Below are 22,109 nucleotides of genomic sequence, written 5' to 3' on the forward strand. Positions count from 1 at the left end.
GAAGTCATGTCATTTTGCGTTTGGACCACATTTTGGCTAGGACATTTGTGTCTTTATTATTCAATCAAAAATTAAGTCGCTTCAAACAAAAAATATATATATTTTCAAAAGAAAATCACTTCAATCAAAAATTTAAAAAATATTCAATCGTAGAAAAAAAGGTTTGAATGTGAAAAAATATTTCAGACTCAGAAATTCGCATTTGAACACTTTATTTTTCATTCAAACCGTTTTCTTTGATTGAAGCAATCCTTTTTGTCTTTGAGCCATATTAGGGGTAGGACATTTGTGTCAAAATCATTTAATCGCAATAAAAGTTGTTTTTTAGAGGTTAGATCTTGTGCCCTTTCGGGTCGGGTCGGGCCCAAATTGTGAAGCATTCACGTTTGGGTAGGGTCGGGCCGCCGTGCCGATTAATAAATTATTTTTTAAAAATGGGATAAAACCGAGAGCAGGCTCTCTGTATTGTGCATTTGCTTGTTCGCACACATGAACGCTGTGGCACCGCCCGCTTTTTCTTCTTCTCCTCCCGCTGTGGCGCTTGCGATTGGTTACGAAAGACACTTTTATTTATGCACACAAAAGGCAACACAAATGTGATCCTTTTGAATCTTCTCTGTGTGTCTGCAAAACCACGTTTTTTTTTTTTATATTGAACTTTCCCGGCATTATTTGGTTGTGTAAATGCTTTTATAATGAACATAAAAATATGTAGACTATTTAAACATTAAGAAAACTTGCGGGGGGGTTTTCTGCCAACTGGGAATTCGTTCCAAAGGACACTTTTATTTTTGCACACAAAGGCAACAGAAATGTGATCCTTTTTAATCTCCTCCTCTGTGTGTCTGCAAAACCCAAGGTTTTTTTTTTTATATATTAAACTTTCCCAGCATTATTTCGTTGTGTAAATGCTTTTATAATGATCATACAAATACAGTGCCTTGCAAAAGTATTCGGCCCCCTTGAATCTTGCAACCTTTCGCCACATTTCAGGCTTCAAACATAAAGATATGAAATGTAATTTTTTTGTCAAGGATCAACAACAAGTGGGACACAATCGTGAAGTGGAACAACATTTATTGGATAATTTAAACTTTTTTAACAAATAAAAAACTGAAAAGTGGGGCGTACAATATTATTCGGCCCCTTTACTTTCAGTGCAGCAAACTCACTCCAGAAGTTCAGTGAGGATCTCTGAATGATCCAATGTTGTCCTAAATGACCGATGATGATAAATAGAATCCACCTGTGTGTAATCAAGTCTCCGTATAAATGCACCTGCTCTGTGATAGTCTCAGGGTTCTGTTTACACACCAGGCAGGTCCGAGATACTGTTGTGGAGAAGTTTAAAGCCGGATTTGGATACAAAAAGATTTCCCAAGCTTTAAACATCTCAAGGAGCACTGTGCAAGCCATCATATTGAAATGGAAGGAGCATCAGACCACTGCAAATCTACCAAGACCCGGCCGTCCTTCCAAACTTTCTTCTCAAACAAGGAGAAAACTGATCAGAGATGCAGCCAAGAGGCCCATGATCACTCTGGATGAACTGCAGAGATCTACAGCTGAGGTGGGAGAGTCTGTCCATAGGACAACAATCAGTCGTACACTGCACAAATCTGGCCTTTATGGAAGAGTGGCAAGAAGAAAGCCATTTCTCAAAGATATCCACAAAAAGTCTCGTTTAAAGTTTGCCACAAGCCACCTGGGAGTCACACCAAACATGTGGAAGAAGGTGCTCTGGTCAGATGAAACCAAACTTGAACTTTTTGGCCACAATGCAAAACGATATGTTTGGCGTAAAAGCAACAGCTCATCACCCTGAACACACCATCCCCACTGTCAAACATGGTGGTGGCAGCATCATGGTTTGGGCCTGCCTTTCTTCAGCAGGGACAGGGAAGATGGTTAAAATTGACGGGAAGATGGATGCAGCCAAATACAGGAACATTCTGGAAGAAAACCTGTTGGTATCTGCACAAGACCTGAGACTGGGACGGAGATTTATCTTCCAACAGTACAATGATCCAAAACATAAAGCCAAATCTACAACGGAATGGTTCAAAAATAAACGTATCCAGGTGTTAGAATGGCCAAGTCAAAGTCCAGACCTGAATCCAATCGAGAATCTGTGGAAAGAGCTGAAGACTGCTGTTCACAAACACTCTCCATCCAACCTCACTGAGCTCGAGCTGTTTTGCAAGGAAGAATGGGCAAGAATGTCAGTCTCTCGATGTGCAAAACTGATAGAAACATACCCCAAGCGACTTGCAGCTGTGATTGGAGCAAAAGGTGGCGCTACAAAGTATTAACGCAAGGGGGCCGAATAATATTGCACGCCCCACTTTTCAGTTTTTTATTTGTTAAAAAAGTTTAAATCATCCAATAAATTTTGTTCCACTTCACGATTGTGTCCCACTTGTTGTTGATTCTTGACAAAAAATTAAAATGTTATATCTTTATGTTTGAAGCCTGAAATGTGGCAAAAGGTTGCAAGGTTCAAGGGGGCCGAATACTTTTGCAAGGCACTGTATTTCCCTGCACTTGCTCTATAAAATTGGCATTTACTGACCACCACAATGTTTTTTATTCATTTCTTTGAGTGTTTCTGAATGCCAAGGAGTTGCACTTTTCAACTAATTCATCATTTTTTCAAGCTTTTTATCCGAGTTTTTGCTACATGATAAAATGTCTGAGTGAGTGCTCCTCCGAGACTGGTGATTCTATACTTTTTCCCTAGGGGTTGTATTATGAAGTCTATGTCGATGTCTAAGTATCTACCAAAGCACTTTCTTTCTCCCCGGTGAAATGCCGATGTCACACCCCCGTACCGATGCCCTATATTCGGCTTGGACTCCGATGGCTGGATGGAGCCCTGGTGGCCATTATTCTTGCTTCATACTTTTATGCCATTGGCGCAATCAGCTGCCACTCAAACACACCGGAACTAGCGTTGAAGTTGAATCTTTGTGTCAAAATCATTCAATCGAAAAAAAAGTACCTTCAAAACTTTTCCCACTTCAAAAAAAAAAAGTGTGTTCAAAACTTTTTCCAATTTGAAAAAAAAAAGTTTAAAACTTTTTGCTTTTCAAAAAAAGTGATACTTCAATAAAAAAAATATATATTTTTTTTAAATAAAAAAAATATATTTTCAAAAAAATATATTTTTGCAAATGATTTTTTTCTTTGATTAAAAATAGTTTTTTGATTAAAACAACTTTTATTGCGATTGAATGATTTTGGCACAAATGTCCTACCCCGAATATGGCTCAAAGACAAAAAGGATTGCTTCAATCAAAGAAAACTGTTTGAATGAAAAATAAAGTGTTCAAATGCGAATTTCTGAGTCTGAAATATTTTTTCACATTCAAACTTTTTTTTCTACAATTGAATATTTTTTAAATTTTTGATTGAAGTGATTTTCTTTTGAAAATTTTTTGTTTGAAGCGACTTAATTTTTGATTGAATAATAAAGACACAAATGTCCTAGCCAAAATGTGGTCCAAACGCAAAATGACATGACTTCAATCAAAAATGGTGTTTCAATCAAAAAAAACTTGACTTAAATCCCCAAAAAAATTTTCAATCAAAGAAAAATAGTTTTCAAATATATTTTTTTGAGTTTCAAATTTATTTTTGCATTCAAACACATTTTTTTTTTGATTGAAGAGACGTTTTTTTCGATTGAAAATATATATTTTGATTGAAGCAACTTTTTAGTTGATTGAAGCAACTTTTTTTTTTGATTGAATAATAAAGACACAAATCTACCTCCATACTTTAGCACCCTCAGCACCCCTACTTCCCGCGCCACTGCTCTGATATTTTTCTTTATTAAATGACATATTTTGAATTAAAACTACTCCTAAACACAGTATTTCTATTTTGTATTCGAAATTTGCAGCCCTCACAAAATGATATAGCGGGCCAGATGTGGCCCACGGGCTTTGAGTTTGACACCACCATCAGTATCTCAATTGAAGTACTGAGAGTAAGCAGCCCTCCTCATTTTTTGTTGACATTCATTAACATAATTTCTTCCATACGCTAAACCTAAAAACCTGCTTGAAAGGGGCGTGTCCTGCAAAGCATAGTTTACTCTTTCTGTTTCTGACAAAATACCTTCACGCAGAGTACACTCACCTTCAAACGGCAGCAAAGATCGAAGGACTTGACTTGACCGCTTGCGGTTAAAACTCCATTTCCGCTTTCGATTGCACCCCAAGGTGTTGCAAATTAGCACACACGCGTGTCGATGTGAGCTTCCTGGTTCGAAGCGCAAGGTGAGGCCGAGTGTGACGTGTAGCATCGGCGTGTCCCGGCTTGATCCCCCAACACACCTCCTGTTAACACACAACGCATTTGGAATGCAAGGTCGCAAACAGTTAAGCTTTCAAACATGGGAAGAAAATTTGCAACAAAACATGTCAAATTGAAGTTGGAAACGGTTTTAAATGATTTGTAGATTTCTATTAGAGGGATCTACTTTTCTTTTTTATTTATTTTTACATCTTATATGTATATTTTTTTGTTTATAAGCATATTAAACACTATATTGAATCACAAACGCCTTTATTCCTGTCTTTTTAGTTAGACTCTGCTGCCCTCTGCTGTGCATTTTTCGTAATTGCGCCCCACAACAATGTGACGTCAACCTCCGACAGTTGACGCCCACATTTTTCGAAGACGCAGTCAACAAACTGCAAGCTCTCTTTCTGTCCTCAATTCTCTCGGTTTTGCAATCATGGAAGGTAATTCGTTTATTTTTTCCAAGTGACTGCGTTTAACATTGTCTTAAATTCCACAGTGATGAAATCCAGATGTTTTTGGACCTTTTCAGATCAAGACGTGGCGACCCCGAACCCACTGGTGACCGTTACATTCCAGCGAGATGCCAAAAGGAAGCAAAAATACCTCGAAGCGGAACCGAAAGCGCTCGGGGTGTGTACGCTGATTTCAAAAACTCTGATTTAAAACAAACTCAGATTTACTTCTACAAATTCATTCTAGATCACCCAGATTGTCCTGAGCGTGCATCAGATCTCATGTGTCAGCGCATTTCCAGCCAGCCACCGCGATCACTACTTGGCCATTCCGTTTATCGTGGCGTCGATTCTGGTCCGGAGACGATTCGATTAGTCGGTTTTGACGTCGATTCGATTAAGCTTGAGTTATCGACGATGCTGTCCTGACAGGTGCTGATCGCCGGGAGCGTTTCCGTCGCGGCAAAGAACCTGCATTTGCCCACGGTAAGTGTGCCCATGTACTAAGAGTGATGAATCGATTGTCGATTATTTCTGGCATTGAAAACTGAATTAAAACAATTTATATGTGTTTAATACTAGTAGACGTAGTACATTTTTGTCCGATTTTGGTTGTCCTCTTTGAAAACTCTTGCCACGCCCTCAAGGAACACCCTTTTGACTTGACACAGCTCTTCTTTACAACATTGTGACTCGGCTTGATTCCACTTGACTCGACATAAAGTGCCTTGCAAAAGTATTCGGCCCCCTTGAACCTTGCAACCTTTCGCCACATTTCAGGCTTCAAACATAAAGATATAAAATTTTAATTTTTTGTCAAGAATCAACAACAAGTGGGACACAATCGTGAAGTGGAACAAAATTTATTGGATAATTTAAACTTTTTTAACAAATAAACTGAAAAGTGGGGCGTGCAATATTATTCGGCCCCCTTGCGTTAATACTTTGTAGCGCCACCTTCTGCTCCAATTGAGGTTGGATGGAGAGTGTTTTTGAACAGCAGTCTTCAGCTCTTTCCACAGATTCTCGATTGGATTCAGGTCTGGACTTTGACTTGGCCATTCTAACACCTGGATACGTTTATTTTTGAACCATTCCATTGTAGATTTGGCTTTATGTTTTGGATCATTGTCCTGTTGGAAGATAAATCTCCGTCCCAGTCTCAGGTCTTGTGCAGATACCAATAGGTTTTCTTCCAGAATGTTCCTGTATTTGGCTGCATCCATCTTCCCGTCAATTTTAACCATCTTCCCTGTCCCTGCTGAAGAAAAGCAGGCCCAAACCATGATGCTGCCACCACCATGTTTGACAGTGGGGATGGTGTGTTCAGGGTGATGAGCTGTGTTGTTTTTACGCCAAACATATCTTTTTGCATTGTGGCCAAAAAGTTCAATTTTGGTTTCATCTGACCAGAGCACCTCCTTCCACATGTTTGGTGTGTCTCCCAGGTGGCTTGTGGCAAACTTTAAACTAGACTTTTTATGGATATCTTTGAGAAATGGCTTTTTTCTTGCCACTCTTCCATAAAGGCCAGATTTGTGCAGTGTACGACTGATTGTTGTCCTATGGACAGACTCTCCCACCTCAGCTGTAGATCTCTGCAGTTCATCCAGAGTGATCATTGGCCTCTTGGCTGCATCTCTGATCAGTTTTCTCCTTGTTTGAGAAGAAAGTTTGGAAGGACGGCCAGGTCTTGGTAGATTTGCAGTGGTCTGATGCTCCTTCCATTTCAATATGATGGCTTGCACAGTGCTCCTTGAGATGTTTAAAGCTTGGGAAATCTTTTTGTATCCAAATCCGGCTTTAAACTTCTCCACAACAGTATCTCGGACCTGCCTGGTGTGTTCCTTGGTTTTCATAATGCTCTCTGCACTTTAAACAGAACCCTGAGACTATCACAGAGCAGGTGCATTTATACGGAGACTTGATTACACACAGGTGGATTCTATTTATCATCATCGGTCATTTAGGACAACGTTGGATCATTCAGAGATCCTCACTGAACTTCTGGAGTGAGTTTGCTGCACTGAAAGTAAAGGGGCCGAATAATATTGCACGCCCCACTTTTCAGTTTTTTATTTGTTAAAAAAGTTTAAATTATCCAATAAATGTTGTTCCACTTCACGATTGTGTCCCACTTGTTGTTGATTCTTGACAAAAAAAATTACATTTCATATCTTTATGTTTGAAGCCTGAAATGTGGCGAAAGGTTGCAAGATTCAAGGGGGCCGAATACTTTTGCAAGGCACTGTATTTTATACTGCATATAAACCTATGAGTCGACTCATCACAATAATAACATGACTACTAATATTTTATGTGTGCAAGCTGAGGGGCAGTCTGGGAATGCAGGTTGTGTCCTGCGTGGCGTCATTCTTCAACGTGATCTGGCTCCTGATTGACATCGAAAGCAATTATACCGGTTGCTGGCGCTTTTCCGACGACTACAACACCACCAACGCTCAACTCTGCCAGAGCATCAAAGTGAGTTCATGCTTCAGACGGCCAATTTAAGCTACGTTGTCATACTTCATACATACTCCGCTTCTAGCGCACCAAGCATCACATCTTTGCCCAGAACATGCTTGTCCAGGTGGCTTTACTAGCCATCTCAGTCACTCTGAGTGCTTACGCCTGCAAGGTGGCCAACTGCTGCGGACCGGCGCCCAAAATGGTGAGTTCCGAGATCGACGACACAAAAGTGCTCAAACATAATTTTGTATTATTTCCCACAGCCGGTGATCATGTTGCAGACCCCTGATCCAAGCCACGAGCAGGCAGAGGGATGAGATGATCAAAATGTGAAAAACTACAGCCTTGCACTCTTGCTGCAGGGACAAGAAACCACTTCAGTATTACTGTGTATCCATTGTAAATGTTTATTTTTTTATAACTTTGTATATACAACTGAGGAATTCCTTTTATTAACTCATTGACTGCAATAGACGTCCAATCCTTTTGAAGTGGGAGGGACAGTAGAGAATGCTACACACCCACTTCAAGCTGATTTGACTCCGTGGCGGGACAAATGTGAACAGGGCCCTGGTGCCGAGATGAACGTCTGGTGGGTTGGGGGTCCTAGGTGATGATTATTCGCGGGCCCCTCCACACTTTCGTGGGCTCTTCAAGACCATCATCCCATGTGTGAGTTGGGGACGGGGCTAGTGGAAAATTTTCTGCGGGCAACAACCAGTCGAGCAAGGAGTTTGTGGGCGTATTTGGGATATTTTGACCCTTAAACACTAAATTAAAGCTCCGAACATCATCTTACTATTATGTTGGACCCTCCCCTTGCCAAACCACACCCCTTCTACGGCCGCACACCCGCCACACCCCTTTAAGCTCCGCCCCTGATTGGACATTTACTAGTGTAAACTCATTTAAAGCATTTTAATCTGGTTTTTAAGAGCCACATGATCAAACCACTGATTTCATGCATACACGTATATGTTTAAAAAAATCATATGTTTAAAAAAATACAAATAACATTTTTAAATAAATTATATTTCGAGGAATTATTTGCCTGTTGTTGTCCATTTTTGTCTGAACTGGAGTTCTGCATTTACTAGTATACTAATAAGTCTCAGGACTTCGAGGGCCTTGATCTTGTCTCGGGTCCCTGCGAGTTCCGTTCTTGAGCACGACGCTAGTAATCTTGAAGCAATTTAAGTGGGATACGTCAACTCCTCTTTGTGTCCCGTGCATCCTTGCTTGAGGCGGATGAGACTCCCCCACAGCAAAGAGCGACGACAGGCTGGACACCGACCCGCCACGGGTAAGATCTGGGACGGTTCGGCTCGCAGGAATTCCTGGGCGAGGCAGATCACATGACTGCGCATTCCGCAAGAGGCGTGGACGCATTGGAGCTCTTCGGATGTCTGTAAAGACTTCGAACCATAAATCCGTGTGAGCAATTATACCCGGTCGGGAAACCCACCTTGATCTTGCCCTGACATATAAAACACTCGCAAGTCTCCTCTGGGTGTTCTAACTGCAACGGCCGCGACTTCTTGGCTTTGACACCGCCGAAAGCCACGGAGACGTGCGGCGGGGGCCTCAGAGTCAACTCAAAGTCCAACTTGTACTCCATCTTGAGCCAGCGGGCCGTCAAAGGGAGTCTGCTCCACGGTGCGGCGCGTAACATGTTGGAAACCACGCGCCAGTGAAACTGCAGGCTGGATTCGCGCCTGGCGCGCCGGGAGACATGGGCCAGGCGTCTGGAGGTGTGGGGGTTCTGCCACGCCCACTCAAACTATCCAGACACACAAAAAATAAGGCAGAAGTTAACTCATTCGGCTGCAAGGGTGTCACAATTAATGTTGGGAACGTCTGGGTAGCTCACGATGCAAGTTCACCACTATCCATTTATTATCTACTGCTTAATCCGGGGTTGGGTCGCGGGGGCAGCAGCTTTAGCAAGGAAGCCCAGACTTCCCTCTCCCCAGCCACTTCAACGAGCTCCTAAGGCAGGATCCCAAGGCATCCCCAGGCCAGCCAAGAGACATAGTCTCTCCAGCATGTCCAGGGTCATCCCCAGGGCCTACCACCGGTGGGACATGCCCAAAACACCTCAGGCGTCCAGGAGGCATTAAAACCAGATGCTTGAACCATCTAAACTAGCTCCTGAAGGGAAAAGGTACCATTCTCGCACACACCATATAATTGTTTGCATTAGTATAACACATTCATTTAACTATAGTTTAGGCACACTCCACTCAGTGGCCTTGAACACAGTAAAGTGAATCACCTTATCGGCGCTCATGAGGGGGAAAAGGAAAAATGGTACCGTTTCTCGTAGGCACCGTCTAACTCTCTGCATTACTCGAACACACGTAATATAATCAATCAGGGAATAGTATCATTTCTCATATTTACTGTATGACTGCACTACTCTAACACACCTAATGTAAAATAAATAGCACACCATAGTTTAAAGAAACAGAATAGATACACAACGACATCTTATCACAGAAGCCCAAAACGTGTGCGCCACGAGCAAGATTGACGCACCAGACTCTGGCAATCAGTCGTACCGACAAACGAACAAGGACAAAGACCAGCGCGCTTTGTCCTAAAACAAGTAGTGCCAGTCCAGATAATAAAGTTGACAGCAGGCGCTTGTGACGTCAAGACCAGCGTCGGTCGCTGTGGCAACCACATCCTATCCACGCACTAACCTAAACAGCCCAAAACCGGCCAGAGAGGGACGATCCCAAAGCAACGCCTGGACACACCTCCGGCCGGCCCACGGACTTAAAAAACACTGGACACTGAGATAAGACAGATTTTTCTGCTTGGAAACATGTAGCTTTGTTTTGGATCCAGAATTGTTCCTCCGTCGTCTGTTTTTGCCTTGTTTTTGACCACTGTCGACGAATAAATTGTCAACCTGTTTTTGGTGAGTGGTCTTCAAACTTTTGAAACATGGAGTCAGTACAAAGGGTTAAAATAATAAGAGAACGCGCGAAGTTCCGCCTTCCCGATTGGCGCGCGCGGAGGCAGCATCAGCAGAGCGGCACTTAGTTCAGATGTCGCTGTTTCCGTGCGGCTCATCTGGGGAGGCGAATTTCAACACTCCTCTCAACGTAGAGGAGTAGCAGCTCGACACCACGACTCCCTACTGGATGACCGAGCCTCTCTTAGAACAGCCTGGACACCCTGCGGAGGAAAGTCATTTCGGCTGCCTGTATCCGCGATCTTGTTCTTTCGGGCAAGACCCACAGCCATGACAATAAGTGAGGGTAGGAACGTAGATCGACTAGTAAATTGAGAGCTTTACCTTTCGGCTCAGCGCCTTCTTCATCATTACGGACCGGTGCAGAGTCCGCATCACTGCAGACGCTGCACCGATCCACCTGTCGATCTCCCGCTCCCTCGTGAACAATACCCCAAGATACCTGAACTCCTCCACTTGGGACAGGACCTAATCCCTGACCCAGAGAGGGCACGCCACCCTTTTCCGACTGAGGACCATGGAGGTGCTGATCTCCATTCCAACCGCTTCACACTCGGCTGCGAGTCGGAGGTCACGGCTCGATGAAGCAAACACACATCTTCTGTAAAAAGCAGAGATGCAATACTGAGGCCACCAAACCGGACACCCTCAATGCTTCGGCTGCGCCTACAAATTCTGTCCATAAAATTTATGAACAGAATCGGTGACAAAATGCAACCTTGGTGGAGTTCAACCCTCACTGGGAACGAATCCGACTTACTCCAGGCAATGCGGCCCAAACTCTGACACCGGCCGTACAGGGACCGAACAGCCCTTACCTAGGGGCTTGGTACCCCGTACTCCCGAAGCACCCCCCATAGGACCCTTCGAGGCACACAGTCGAACGCCTTCTCCAAATCCACAAAACACATGTTGACCGGTTGGGCAAACACCCATGCACCCTCGAGGACCCTGCCGAGGATGTAGAGCTGGTCCACCGTTCCACAACCAGGACGAAAACCACACTCCTCTTTCTGAATCCAAGATTCGACTTCCCGACGGACCTCCTCTCCAGCACCCCTGAATAGACTTTACCGGGCAAGCTGAGGACTATGATCCCTAATCACTAGTTCGTTATATGTGGGATTGGACATCTACAGTCGGCAGTAGCAGCCAATGCCAGGCAACACGTTTATTTTGGGTCATTTCACATCATTTCCTGTTGGTTTTCGCTTACTTCCTGTTGATTTTTGGGTTACGGAAACGGAAGTGACCCAAGAATCATCAATAGGGGATCGCATAAATGCCCCAAAAGGTATTTGTATCTTAGCAAGCCTTTGTTTTACATCTCCTAAAATTTTCTTCTGCAACACACTGATTGTTTCCAACCCGATTAACTCGATTATTCGAACTAACTAGTTTGTTGTTCTTAACCTAGCTAAAGGTACCGAACCCCAGACGTGGATTCCCCGAACTAGTGCTCCAACGATTAATCAATTAACTCGATTTGAAAAAAATTGTCAAATTAAATTTCATTTCACATGGGTGGATCCAGCTGCTCCCTGTTAAGACCAACATAAGTCTTTGTTTGAGCTAGTTTTTTTAATGCATTCATAATTTTGTTTATAGGTATACTTAGCCGTTATTTGTGGAAATATATGTTTGAACCATTTTTTCAGAGCATTGTAAAAAAAAAAGTTAGCATTTTATAGGATTTTAGCTAGCGGACTTTTGCTATGCAAGTTAGCCAATTGTTCTTTTGTGTACTTAAGTCCTCATTTATTTTTTTCTACCGTTTAATGCTCAGTTAAGGTTTTTTTTTGTTCCTTATCCGATTACTCGACAATTCAAACTAACTAGTTCATCAATGAATCGACTACTAAAATAATCGATAGCTGCAGTCCTACACCGAACCCATTGGAATTAGATAATAAAGCTTTTTTTTTTAATTCAAAACCGATATATCTAAGCTAGCAAGCTAATAAATTAGCCAACTCCCGTTCAAAATTCTCATTTTCCCAGCACGTTTTACAAACAGGTCAAAATTTTAGACCATGGTGCCCATTGGTCTGTTGTATTCCCTGAAACCAAGTGTGAGTCAACCTTCCACTGAGCAAACCAGTTCCTCTTCCCATCAGATCGAGGACTACTAGTTAAAAGAAATGGATTCAACCTGTAAATTAAGCAGGGCCGAGAATGAAAACTGGTATTTGCCATGTGGCAAAATGCATTTTGCCACGTGGCATTTTTTTTACACGTGGCAAAACGGATTTTGTCATGTGGCTCTTTTTTTTATGCCATGTGGCAAAATGTATTTTGCAATGTGGCTTTTTTTTGCCAAGTGGCAAAATGTATTTTGCAATGTGGTATTTTTTTGCCACGTGGCAAAATGCATTTTAACATGTGGCATTTTTTTTGCCATGTGGCAAAATGCATTTTGACATGTGGCATTTTTTTTGCCATGTGGTAAAATTGATTTTGCCATGTGGCTTTTTTTTGCCATGTGGCAAAATGTATTTTACAATGTGGCATTTTTTTGCCATGTGGCAAAATGTACTTGAACATATGGCATTTTTTGCAATATGGCAAAATGTATTTGAACATATGGCATTTTTTTGCCATGTGGCAAAATCGATTTTGATTTGCTCCAATTTTTGGGGGGTATGTAGTATTTTTCCAGGCCATGCACAGCCATACCATTGACGGCTATGCACGTCCAAATTTTCGATTATATTAAATGGCAGAAAAACGTATGGCTGTGATTTTTGACCAAACACTTACTATTACAGCGCACTGACATTCAACTGGCACCGAAATAAGGCTATGCCATTGACAGCTATGAACGTCCAAATTTTCCATTCATTTTAAATGGCAGAAAAACATGAGTGGCTGTGATTTTTGATTATACACTTACCATTAGAGTGCATTGACATTCAACTGGCACCCAAGTAAGACTATGCCATTGACGGCTATGCACGTCCAAACTTCCTATTCATTTCAAACCAAAATCCATTTTGCTAAATACCAAAACAAACCTGGGTTAATAACGCTGAGGTAGTTGTAAGACTACTACTAAAATAATCGACACCTGCAGCCCTGGTTTCCACCCTTACTTGGCTTCCATTGCCTGAAATAGATGTCCAATTCATTTCTGATTGGACAGCTACTGCCATTAGAGGTTAAAGAGGAATTCATCACACAGAAAAACATTTTATGATCATTCTTTTTTCCCTTACTGTCAAGGCAGCGATGTCAGACGGGAAGCCATGGATGATGAGGACCATCTCCCTAGTATAGAAGCAAATGTTAGCCTTGGAGATAAACGAGATGTTCTTTGCAGTATTTTGTGTACCATGGTCCTCTTCCACTGGTCCTCTTCGCCCCTCCTTTGTGCCGTCCGGCATTATGTTGTCGAATCCTGCGTTCAGGATTGACTGTAAAACCGATGTATATTCGCCCTTTAAATTTGGGGTTAAGACAGTACAGCATGTAGACGCCAAAGAAGTTTTCCACCTCTTCTGCCATAGATTTGACCTAAATAAACACGAAAGACTGTTAAATTGTCTTCATGTCACGAAGAGATCGTGTTTTTTTTAACCCAATCGAACTAAAACACTGGTAAATATTCTATTTTTTGAGAATTCAAATGAATCTTCCAATTGGTAAATAGTCCTCTTGGTGAGGAGTTCGTTGAAGTGCCTGTTTAAAATCATGTAAAATTCGGCCTCGTTATTGTACTGGTAACGATATAGTGCAACTATTCAATTTTTTTGTGGTTTTTTATTTGATTAAAATGCTTATTAGATAATATAATGTTTTTTTTAGTTCTAAAATTAGGAGTACTTTAAGTCAGGCGTTTGCATGTTTGCTAATTCAAACATTTTGGACGGAGTTAGCTAGCTCTATGATTGGATGGTTAACAGGACCAAATGTTTTGAAACTGAATTCTATCGGGTACGTTTTGGATTTTTTTTCCTGCTAATTATGTATGTTTCATGATATATATTTTTAAAATACAAAATACATTATTATTGTCGCGAATTTTGAAAAACAAAAATATAATCATAACGCTAATGTGAACGATAAACATAGCCTGTTGTAGTCCATGACATTGCCTGTTTCTTTTTTTATTAACTAAAAACATATCTTGCTGTGATACTAAGAGACCAAAAAAATATGTTTGGATTTGATTTTAGTTTGTTTTTGATTTTCTTTATATATTCAAGGGGGTTTTGCTTTTATTTTTTTGGTAGAATCATTTAAATCAGGCATTCTACCGCTACCTCTGCAATAGAAATTTGGTCAATCCTAGCCAAAAGTGAAAATATTTGGAAGTCTATAACGCTGAGTATGTATTTTGTATTGGTTTCTTCCAGTGATTGTTATGTATTAGCCTTGAATTTTGATTTATAACAGTACGTTTGATTTATAATATTGTCGATATCTGAAAATAATCGTTTTTTGTTGTTGCAGACATGGCTATAACATCCGATCACATCCGGGATAAACTCAAAACCGAGCTTGCGGCGGAGCACGTTGTAGGTTTCTGCTTGGTTTCCTTCATTTTTGGAAATTCTGCATAGCCGACATGTACATTTGGGTTTGTTTCTGACCTGCAGGATGTGGAAGATATGTCAGCCAACAGATGTGCAACGAGTTTTAAAGTGCTTGTGGTGTCTTCCAAGTTTGAGGGCAAACCCCTATTACAGAGGCATAGGTATAATTCAATCCCATGGTGTATTTTAAACAAAAAACTAGAAAATGCCATTCCTGGAGAAATTGCTATTCTCTCGCCATAGACTTCATAACCTGTTGACATGACACGGGAAATGGGGCCGATCCGTAGGGGGCCTATTTTCACACACTTCAAAATATCGACCTAAAACCAAAACAGGCACTTACCTTAGCCATATATGAGTCTCCATGAGCAGAGGCATCAAAAAATTCAATGTTGTTCCCTTGTAAAATCCCGATTATTTATTTTTTATATCAGTATGGCAAAACTTAAAATGGCTATTACATTCTCAGATTTCACACTAGATGCACAAAAATCACCAAATGTAGAGATAATCACCTATATTCCCAGGATCAATAGCAATACTTATATAAGTTTTTGACCAAAATAGCAACTTTTTAAAAAAAATTTTTTTTTCATTTACTGCAAGTTTTCAACAACTAATAAATCAGTCAATTTAACATCAGAAACTTAACACTTGTAGCTGGCTTTGACAGACTTGTAGTTCTCCCACCTGGCCAGCACCTCCCGGTGCGAGAATCGGGTCGTCCTCATACTCTCAGGCTCCTAAAAAATGTGTTTGTTGTAGAAAGGTGTTTTGATGGTTGCAACTTACTTCAGCCCCAGGACGCCTGGGCAGCACCATACATACATTGTTGTAGAAGCCGCTGTAGATGTTCTTCCAAAGTTGAACGGGGTCAAAGTAGGCGAAGATTTACTTGTTGCCGTCGGCGTAGGGGTTGGTGTAGGAACATAGTGTTTCACTCAGTTATGAGATTGAAATATTACAAAAACGTAAAAATCTAGAGATGTAAAATCCAACATGGCCAACGCAGCAAAACAATTAGGATTTTCCCTAAATCTCCTGAATTCTTTATAGAAGAGCAAAAGTCTCGATTCTTGGTTAAAAGCACACAAAAAAAACAGGCAGTTAGCATTTATTTTCCGTTAACATGTCGAATGTGATGCTAGTATTTTAGCCAATGTGGCGCCGCCTTATCACCACAAAGAGCTTTTTTGTTGAAATTCTTGTGAATAAATGCTTAAATCCCCGAATTCCTTATAGATACTGACTTAAAACAGTCTCAATTCATGGTTAAAATAAAAAAGAACAGGCAGTTAGCTTTTCTGTAAACATATTGAATGTGATGCTAGTATTTTAGCCAATGTGGCGCCACCTTATCACCACAAAGAGCTTTTTACGTGGAAATTCTTGTGAATAAATGCTTAAATCCCTGAATTCTTTACAGATATAAACGTAAAACAGTCTCGATTCATGGTTAAAAGCAAATATTAAACTGGCAGTTAGCATTTATTTTCCGTAAACATGTCGAATGTGATGCTAGTATTTTAGCCAATGTGGCGCAGCCTTATCCCCACAAAGGGCTTTTTTTACGTTGAAATTCTTGTGAATAAATGCTGAAATCCCTGAATTCTTTATAGATACCGACTTAAAACAGCCTCGATTTATGGTTAAAATTTTAAAAAATTTAAAAAAAAAAAAAAACAGGCAGTTAGCTTTCTGTAAACTTGTTGAATATGATGCTAGTATTTTAGCCAATGTGGCACCGAATGATACTAGCGTCCACCAGACCTAAACTGAGCTTTTCCAGTGAAAATTCTTGTAAATGCTTAAATCCCTAAATTCTTCATATATATGGACATAAAGCAGTCTCAATTCTTGGTTAAAAGCAAAACAAAAAACAAAAACAAAAAACGTGCAGTTAGCGTTTATTTTACATAAATATGTCGAATTACAATGCTACTCTGTTAGCCTCTGAGGCTAGCAGCCGCCTGACCTAAACAGAGCTTTTCAGGTGAAAATTATTGTGAACAAATGCTTAAATCCCCCAATTCTTCATAGATATGTACGTAAAACAGTCTCGATTCTTGGTCAAAAGCAAAGAAACCGTGCAGTTAACGTTTATTTTACGTAACTATGTCAAAGTACAATGCCACTCTGTTAGCGAATGAGGCTAGCGGCCACCTGACATAAACAGAGCTTTTCTGGTGAAAATTCTTGTAAATGTTTAAAATTCGTCCAAAAAAATTCTTCATAGATATGGATATAAAACAGTCTCGAATCTTGGTTAAAAGTAAAGAAACGGTGCAGTTGGTGTTTGACGTAAATATGTTCAAGTACAATGCTACTGTTAGGGAATGATGCGAGCGGCCGCCTGATGTAAACTCGCTTTTATGGCGAAAATTCTTGTGAATAAATGCTTACATCCCCTAATTCTTCATAGATATGTACGTTAAACAGTCTCGAGTCTTGGTTGAAAGCATAGAAACCGTGCAGGTAACGTTTATTTTACGTAAATATGTCAAAGTACATTGCTACTCTGTTAGCAAATGAGGCTAGCGGTCGCCTGATGTAAACAGAGCTTTTCTGGTGAATATTCTCATGAATAAATGTTTAAATCCCCAAGTTCTTCATAGATATGGATGTAAAACAGTCTCGAATCTTGGTTAAAAGTAAAGAAACCATGCAGTTAGCATTTAATTCACGTAAATATGTTGAAGTACAATGCTACTCTGTTAGGGAATGATACTACCGGCCGTCCGATGTAAACTGAGCTTTTATGGTGAAAATTCTTGTGAATAAATGCTGAAATCCCCGAATTATTCATAGATATGTACATAAAACAGACTCGATTTCTGGTTAAAAACAAAAAAACGTGCATTTCGTGTTTATTTTACGTAAATATGTCGAAGTACAATGTTACTGTTAGCGTCTGTGGCTAGCGGTCGCCTGACCTAAACAGAGCTTTTCTGGTGAAAATTCTGAATAAATGCTTAAATCCTCGAATTCTTCATAGATATGTACGTGAAACAAGCTCGATCCTTGGGTAAAAACAAAAAACGTGCAGTTAGCGTTTATTTTACGTAAATATGGCGAACTAGGATGCCAATGCAGTAGCAGCTGATTCCTCCCATTGATTTTTTTCACGTTTAAAAATGCATTCATGGTACGAAAAATATTACCTTGACTCCTCGAACTATTCACTCCCGAGACAATCATTCCTGTTTGTATGCGGTACAGCTTTCGTAGTTCAAAAATCCAAGCTTAAATCCGGATTGGACATGAGCGTGTGCCATGTTCGGCTGACTATTATCAAATAAACCTCGGCTCCTGATGGTAAAGGCGTGACGCAAATAATGACAAAGTGTCAGGTCAATAGAGTTATGAAGTCTTTGCGCTCTCATAGGTCAATTCCTATTTGTTCCGGGGAGGCTTTTTTGGGTCCTTGTTAACTTACTGCTACGTCCCCACAAAGATCGATACAAAACACAGTTGAGAGAAGGTTTTAATTAGGGTCATGTCACATTAACACTGTGTGTTTGTCATTCTCAGGATGGTCAACACCTGCTTAGAGGAGGAACTGAAAGACATCCACGCACTGGAACAGAAAACCCTCACGCCAGAACAGTGGGAGAAATGCAAGCCTAAATGATAGTGCCGCATATTCTCATGGTAAATCATGTCTTGGTTCCGATCCTCATTGTGTAAATGCTACCGAATATAATAAAAAGACAGTCCGTGGGCCGAGAATGGGTCTTCCCTCAATCCATTTGTATGACTAAGCCATGTGAATAAACATTTTTAAATCAGTAGGCGATACAAGGTACTCGTGAACCATGAAGGCGGCGTTCAGTGAACAGTGAGACACTGTTAGCTTCTATTTACGTGATTTCTGTTTTTCGCGGAGAGGATTGGTCACTTTTTTTGTTGACACCGACGCCATTTTTTTCAAGGCCAGCACACACTTAACATTTGATCCAGAGGACAAAGACCCCCTTCTTCCCCGCTTCCATTAAGGAAAGTGGCAGAAGTAATCCTCGCACACTCACACGCTGTGCGACGCCTTGTTCACTGACTTGTAAAATTAAATCAACCTCCGATTTCACGGCAGAAATCAGGTCTTGTTTAAAAGTATTTGGTGGCAAAGTCGAGGTCCCGCGGGCGAAAATCTTGCCGCAAAAAGGACTTTCTCAGACCCGCCGCCGGATTACGAGTCTTTATTTACACCCTCTTAGTTGGAGACTCCGATGTCCAACATGGCGTGCAGCTCCCCGGGCTCGTATCCCAGCAGCCCTTGCAGGTTGCAGACAAAACGGTAGACGTAGCGCTTGCCCACCGTCTTGCGGATGATGTTCTTGTCGTAGTAGTAGCGCAACCCGCGGCTAAGTTTCTCGTAGTTCATCTTGGGTTTGTGCTTCCGACGACCCCACAGCAGCGCCACCTTGAAAGCGTTTTATATCACGATTGAGATGAATGATCCTGATTAAGGGCATTACCGTACCTCATCCGGGTCGGTTAGCTTGAACTCCCAGCCGTCTCCGGTCCAGCTGATGCACGACTGGCAACTGCGGTCCGTCAGGAGCTCCAGTAAAAACTGCCACAGCTGGATAGGACCGCTTCCTGTCGGGATTAATAAACTAAAAATCCAATGTCGGCATTTGACGCTCGCCACGACTCACCGGTGTAGCCGGCTAGCACCGCCGCGGGGATAACGGCCGAGCTGGAGTCTGCTTTACTACCGACGTACTCTTTGAAGCTTTTGTACGGCTGAGCCAATGAAAAGACATCCCCGCATTGGTTCTCATCCACCGTGGATTCCATATCGTGGACACCACCGGTCCACATCAGTGAGGCGGTAGGAGATACGTCAGCATCGGGGCTGCTCTCTGTAAGCACAAAATGACTTGTCACTAAAATGACTTTGTGGGGACATTTCACATTTTTATTTGGGTCTTTTCCGTAGGGATAAAAAATATTCTCCGCATTTTTTCGGCGCCGTGCAGCCTGAACCATTTGACCGATCGGCACCGTTCAAGTATCCGAACGACCGGAATTATCGCACGACGATGGGAATTCTTCAAACGGCCCCGAAAAATTTTCCGTTCACCCGTAAAAGGCTATTTTCCCGGGGGGAAAAAAAGTTTCAAAATGTATCTAGTCCTACAGTTTTTGACCAAATCTGATCATTTGGCCATCAAAAATTCCGGTACGGTGAGGGGCATAAAAGCTGTATACAGAATTTGGAAAAAAATTTACGGTTCCCCGGAAATTTGCCAAAAACTTTCCCATTCATTTCTAATGTGAAAATTTCCCATTTGCTTCCAATGGGATTTCCAATGGAATTTACATTGCATTGATGCCAATGTACTTTGACTCCAGTGACGCCTATGGACGTCCAAAAATTTTCCCATTCATTTCCAATGGGAAAAAAATAAAATTCCCCAAATCAACAGGAAATGACCAGATATAAATAGGACGTGTCCCCCAAACTTCCCCAATTCCATTGACGCTTATGAAGGGTGCCGCCATTGACGGCCATGGACGTCCAAATTTCCCATTCATTTCTAATGGTATTTACTTTGTTTAGTGTCATTTACGTGCATGTTTGTCCATTGTATTGATGCTGATGTACTTGGATTCCATTAACACCTATATAAGTCGATGCCATTGACGGCTATGGACGTCCAAATTTTTTCCCATTCATTTTCAATGGCAAAAAAAATAAATATCACCAAATCAACAGGAAATGACCAGATATTAATAGGACGTGTCCCCCAAACTTCCCCAATACCATTGATGCTTATGAAGGGTGCTGCCATTGACGGCCATGGATGTCCAAATTTCCCATTCATTTCTAATGGCATTTACTTAGTTTCATGCCATTTACGGGCATGTTTGTCCATTCTATTGATGCTGATGTACTTGGATTCCACTGACGGCCATGGACGTCCAAATTTTTTCCCATTCATTTTCAATGGCAAAAAAAATAAATATCACCAAATCAACAGGAAATGACCAGATATTAATAGGACGTGTCCCCCAAACTTCCCCAATACCATTGACGCTTATGAAGGGTGCTGCCATTGACAGACATGGATGTCCAAATTTCCCATTCATTTCTAATGGCATTTACTTAGTTTCATGCCATTTACGGGCATGTTTGTCCATTCTATTGATACTGATGTACTTGGATTCCACTGACGGCCATGGACGTCCAAATTTTTTCCCATTCATTTTCAATGGCAAAAAAAATAAATGTCCCCAAATCAACAGGAAATGACCAGATATTAATAGGACGTGTCCCCCCAAACTTCCCCGATACCATTGATGCTTATGAAGGGTGCTGCCATTGACGGCCATGGATGTCCAAATTTCCCATTCGTTTCTAATGGCATTTACTCTGTTTAATGCCATTGACGGGCATGTTTGTCCATTCTATTGCTAGCCCTGGGCAGGGCTAAGATCTGTATCTCCTCACAGGAAAGACCCAGAGTAACTTCTCCAGAAACTGCTGTTTCTAGTTTCAAAATGCGTCCCTTCCTACGAACGTTGAAATGAAAATGTGACCCTATGATATCTTACCGTGACTCCGTGTCCGCTGGCAGGGAGATAACACGGAGCCCATCCCTAGTCCGGTACCGCATTCACGATCATTATCTGGAGATGAGAAGACATTTCAACAATGGCCGCTTTCATGAAGACCATATGAAACCGTTACCCCGTCGCATGATCTCCAGGTGTTCCCACAAGATCTCTCCAGCAGTGCAGTCGGACATTAGAGCGAGGAAAGTCTCGCGGTCCAGCCGGCACAGCTCGTGACCCCGAAGGCCCTTCAAGTCAGAGCCCGACGAGTGCAGCCCGAACTCTGCCCGACACCAGTCCAGCCAATGGTTTACCTCCCACTCGGACCACAAAGTCGGATCTGGAGGAAGGGAGTACTCACAAATCTGGGCGTACGGTGTTAAGGGGGCCGTTTCACCTTGCGGGAACTGATGGGTGAGCCTCTCTTGGGTGAACCCGGCAAAACTGGCTCTCAGAGCCTGGCATAGAACCTCCTTACTCGTCGGGGTAAGCGGGGGAACCTCCAGGGGGTCCATCTCTGTCGCAGAGAACCCAGATCGTGGACCAAATGACCGCGTAAATGTGACGCTTAATATTTTAGATCTCAGACAAGCATAAATAAATCCAACAAAATCTTACCATAAGCACTGCAGTCCATACCAGTGTGAAAGACAACAGGTGAAACCTCAAATGGAACCAAGCTGGGAGTGCGCACATTAATATGATGGACAACAGGGATGGGAGGGGAAAGGTCTCACGCTGATTGATAGTCGTCAATCACAGGGAGAGTGGGAGGAGCTGATAGCGAAGCTG

General features: G+C 41.7%; 4 protein-coding genes across 11 annotated transcripts in view; 2 read left to right on the forward strand and 2 right to left on the reverse strand.

The window, feature by feature from the left end:
• LOC130928357 (structure-specific endonuclease subunit slx1-like) overlaps positions 1-14,064 on the reverse strand; it is a 157,297-nt gene extending 143,233 nt beyond the window's left edge. For 4 of the 5 annotated variants that reach the window (XM_057854876.1, XM_057854875.1, XM_057854874.1 and 1 more), the window contains exons 1-3: positions 13,550-13,619; positions 13,434-13,485; positions 4,144-4,343 (exon numbers count right to left, since the gene is read on the reverse strand). Coding sequence is in view for 1 of the 5 variants with exons in the window: in XM_057854877.1 (XP_057710860.1) it covers positions 8,429-8,641; positions 8,701-9,015; positions 13,434-13,485; positions 13,550-13,722 (753 nt within the window). In the remaining 4 variants the exon portion in view is untranslated. Of the gene's footprint in view, positions 1-4,143; positions 4,344-7,609; positions 8,642-8,700; positions 9,016-13,433; positions 13,486-13,549 lie in introns of those variants that run through there. The other variant, XM_057854877.1, reaches the window with a different exon arrangement.
• LOC130928361 (membrane-spanning 4-domains subfamily A member 4A-like) lies at positions 4,681-8,266 on the forward strand. The gene is made up of 7 exons (XM_057854882.1): positions 4,681-4,751; positions 4,841-4,941; positions 5,011-5,118; positions 5,196-5,249; positions 7,092-7,247; positions 7,315-7,437; positions 7,499-8,266. The coding sequence occupies exons 1-7, from the start codon at positions 4,745-4,747 to the stop codon at positions 7,550-7,552; spliced, it is 603 nt and encodes a 200-aa protein (XP_057710865.1). The 5' UTR covers positions 4,681-4,744; the 3' UTR covers positions 7,553-8,266.
• On the forward strand, positions 14,055-18,485 carry zgc:112271 (uncharacterized protein LOC553698 homolog). 2 transcript variants are annotated; one of them, XM_057854884.1, is made up of 4 exons: positions 14,055-14,151; positions 14,671-14,735; positions 14,817-14,914; positions 18,288-18,485. In XM_057854884.1, exons 2-4 carry the CDS (start codon positions 14,673-14,675, stop codon positions 18,385-18,387), a joined length of 261 nt encoding a protein of 86 aa, XP_057710867.1. In that variant the 5' UTR covers positions 14,055-14,151; positions 14,671-14,672; the 3' UTR covers positions 18,388-18,485. The 2 variants fall into 2 exon arrangements, with proteins under 2 accessions (XP_057710867.1, XP_057710866.1); XM_057854883.1 differs by lacking the exon at positions 14,055-14,151 and adding an exon at positions 14,445-14,545.
• On the reverse strand, positions 18,240-22,083 carry LOC130928359 (protein C-ets-2-like). 3 transcript variants are annotated; one of them, XM_057854881.1, is made up of 7 exons: positions 21,936-22,083; positions 21,715-21,834; positions 21,454-21,657; positions 21,318-21,392; positions 19,415-19,621; positions 19,237-19,355; positions 18,240-19,176 (listed from the first exon to the last, which is right to left on the reverse strand). In XM_057854881.1, exons 1-7 carry the CDS (start codon positions 21,952-21,954, stop codon positions 18,967-18,969), a joined length of 954 nt encoding a protein of 317 aa, XP_057710864.1. In that variant the 5' UTR covers positions 21,955-22,083; the 3' UTR covers positions 18,240-18,966. The 3 variants fall into 3 exon arrangements, with proteins under 3 accessions (XP_057710864.1, XP_057710862.1, XP_057710863.1); XM_057854879.1 differs by having other exon boundaries at positions 21,454-21,834; XM_057854880.1 differs by lacking the exon at positions 21,936-22,083 and having other exon boundaries at positions 21,454-21,903.
• Positions 22,084-22,109: the final 26 nt, after the last annotated feature.

The sequence above is a fragment of the Corythoichthys intestinalis genome, chromosome 13 (assembly GCF_030265065.1).
Source record: "Corythoichthys intestinalis isolate RoL2023-P3 chromosome 13, ASM3026506v1, whole genome shotgun sequence".
Classification (NCBI taxonomy): domain Eukaryota; kingdom Metazoa; phylum Chordata; class Actinopteri; order Syngnathiformes; family Syngnathidae; genus Corythoichthys; species Corythoichthys intestinalis.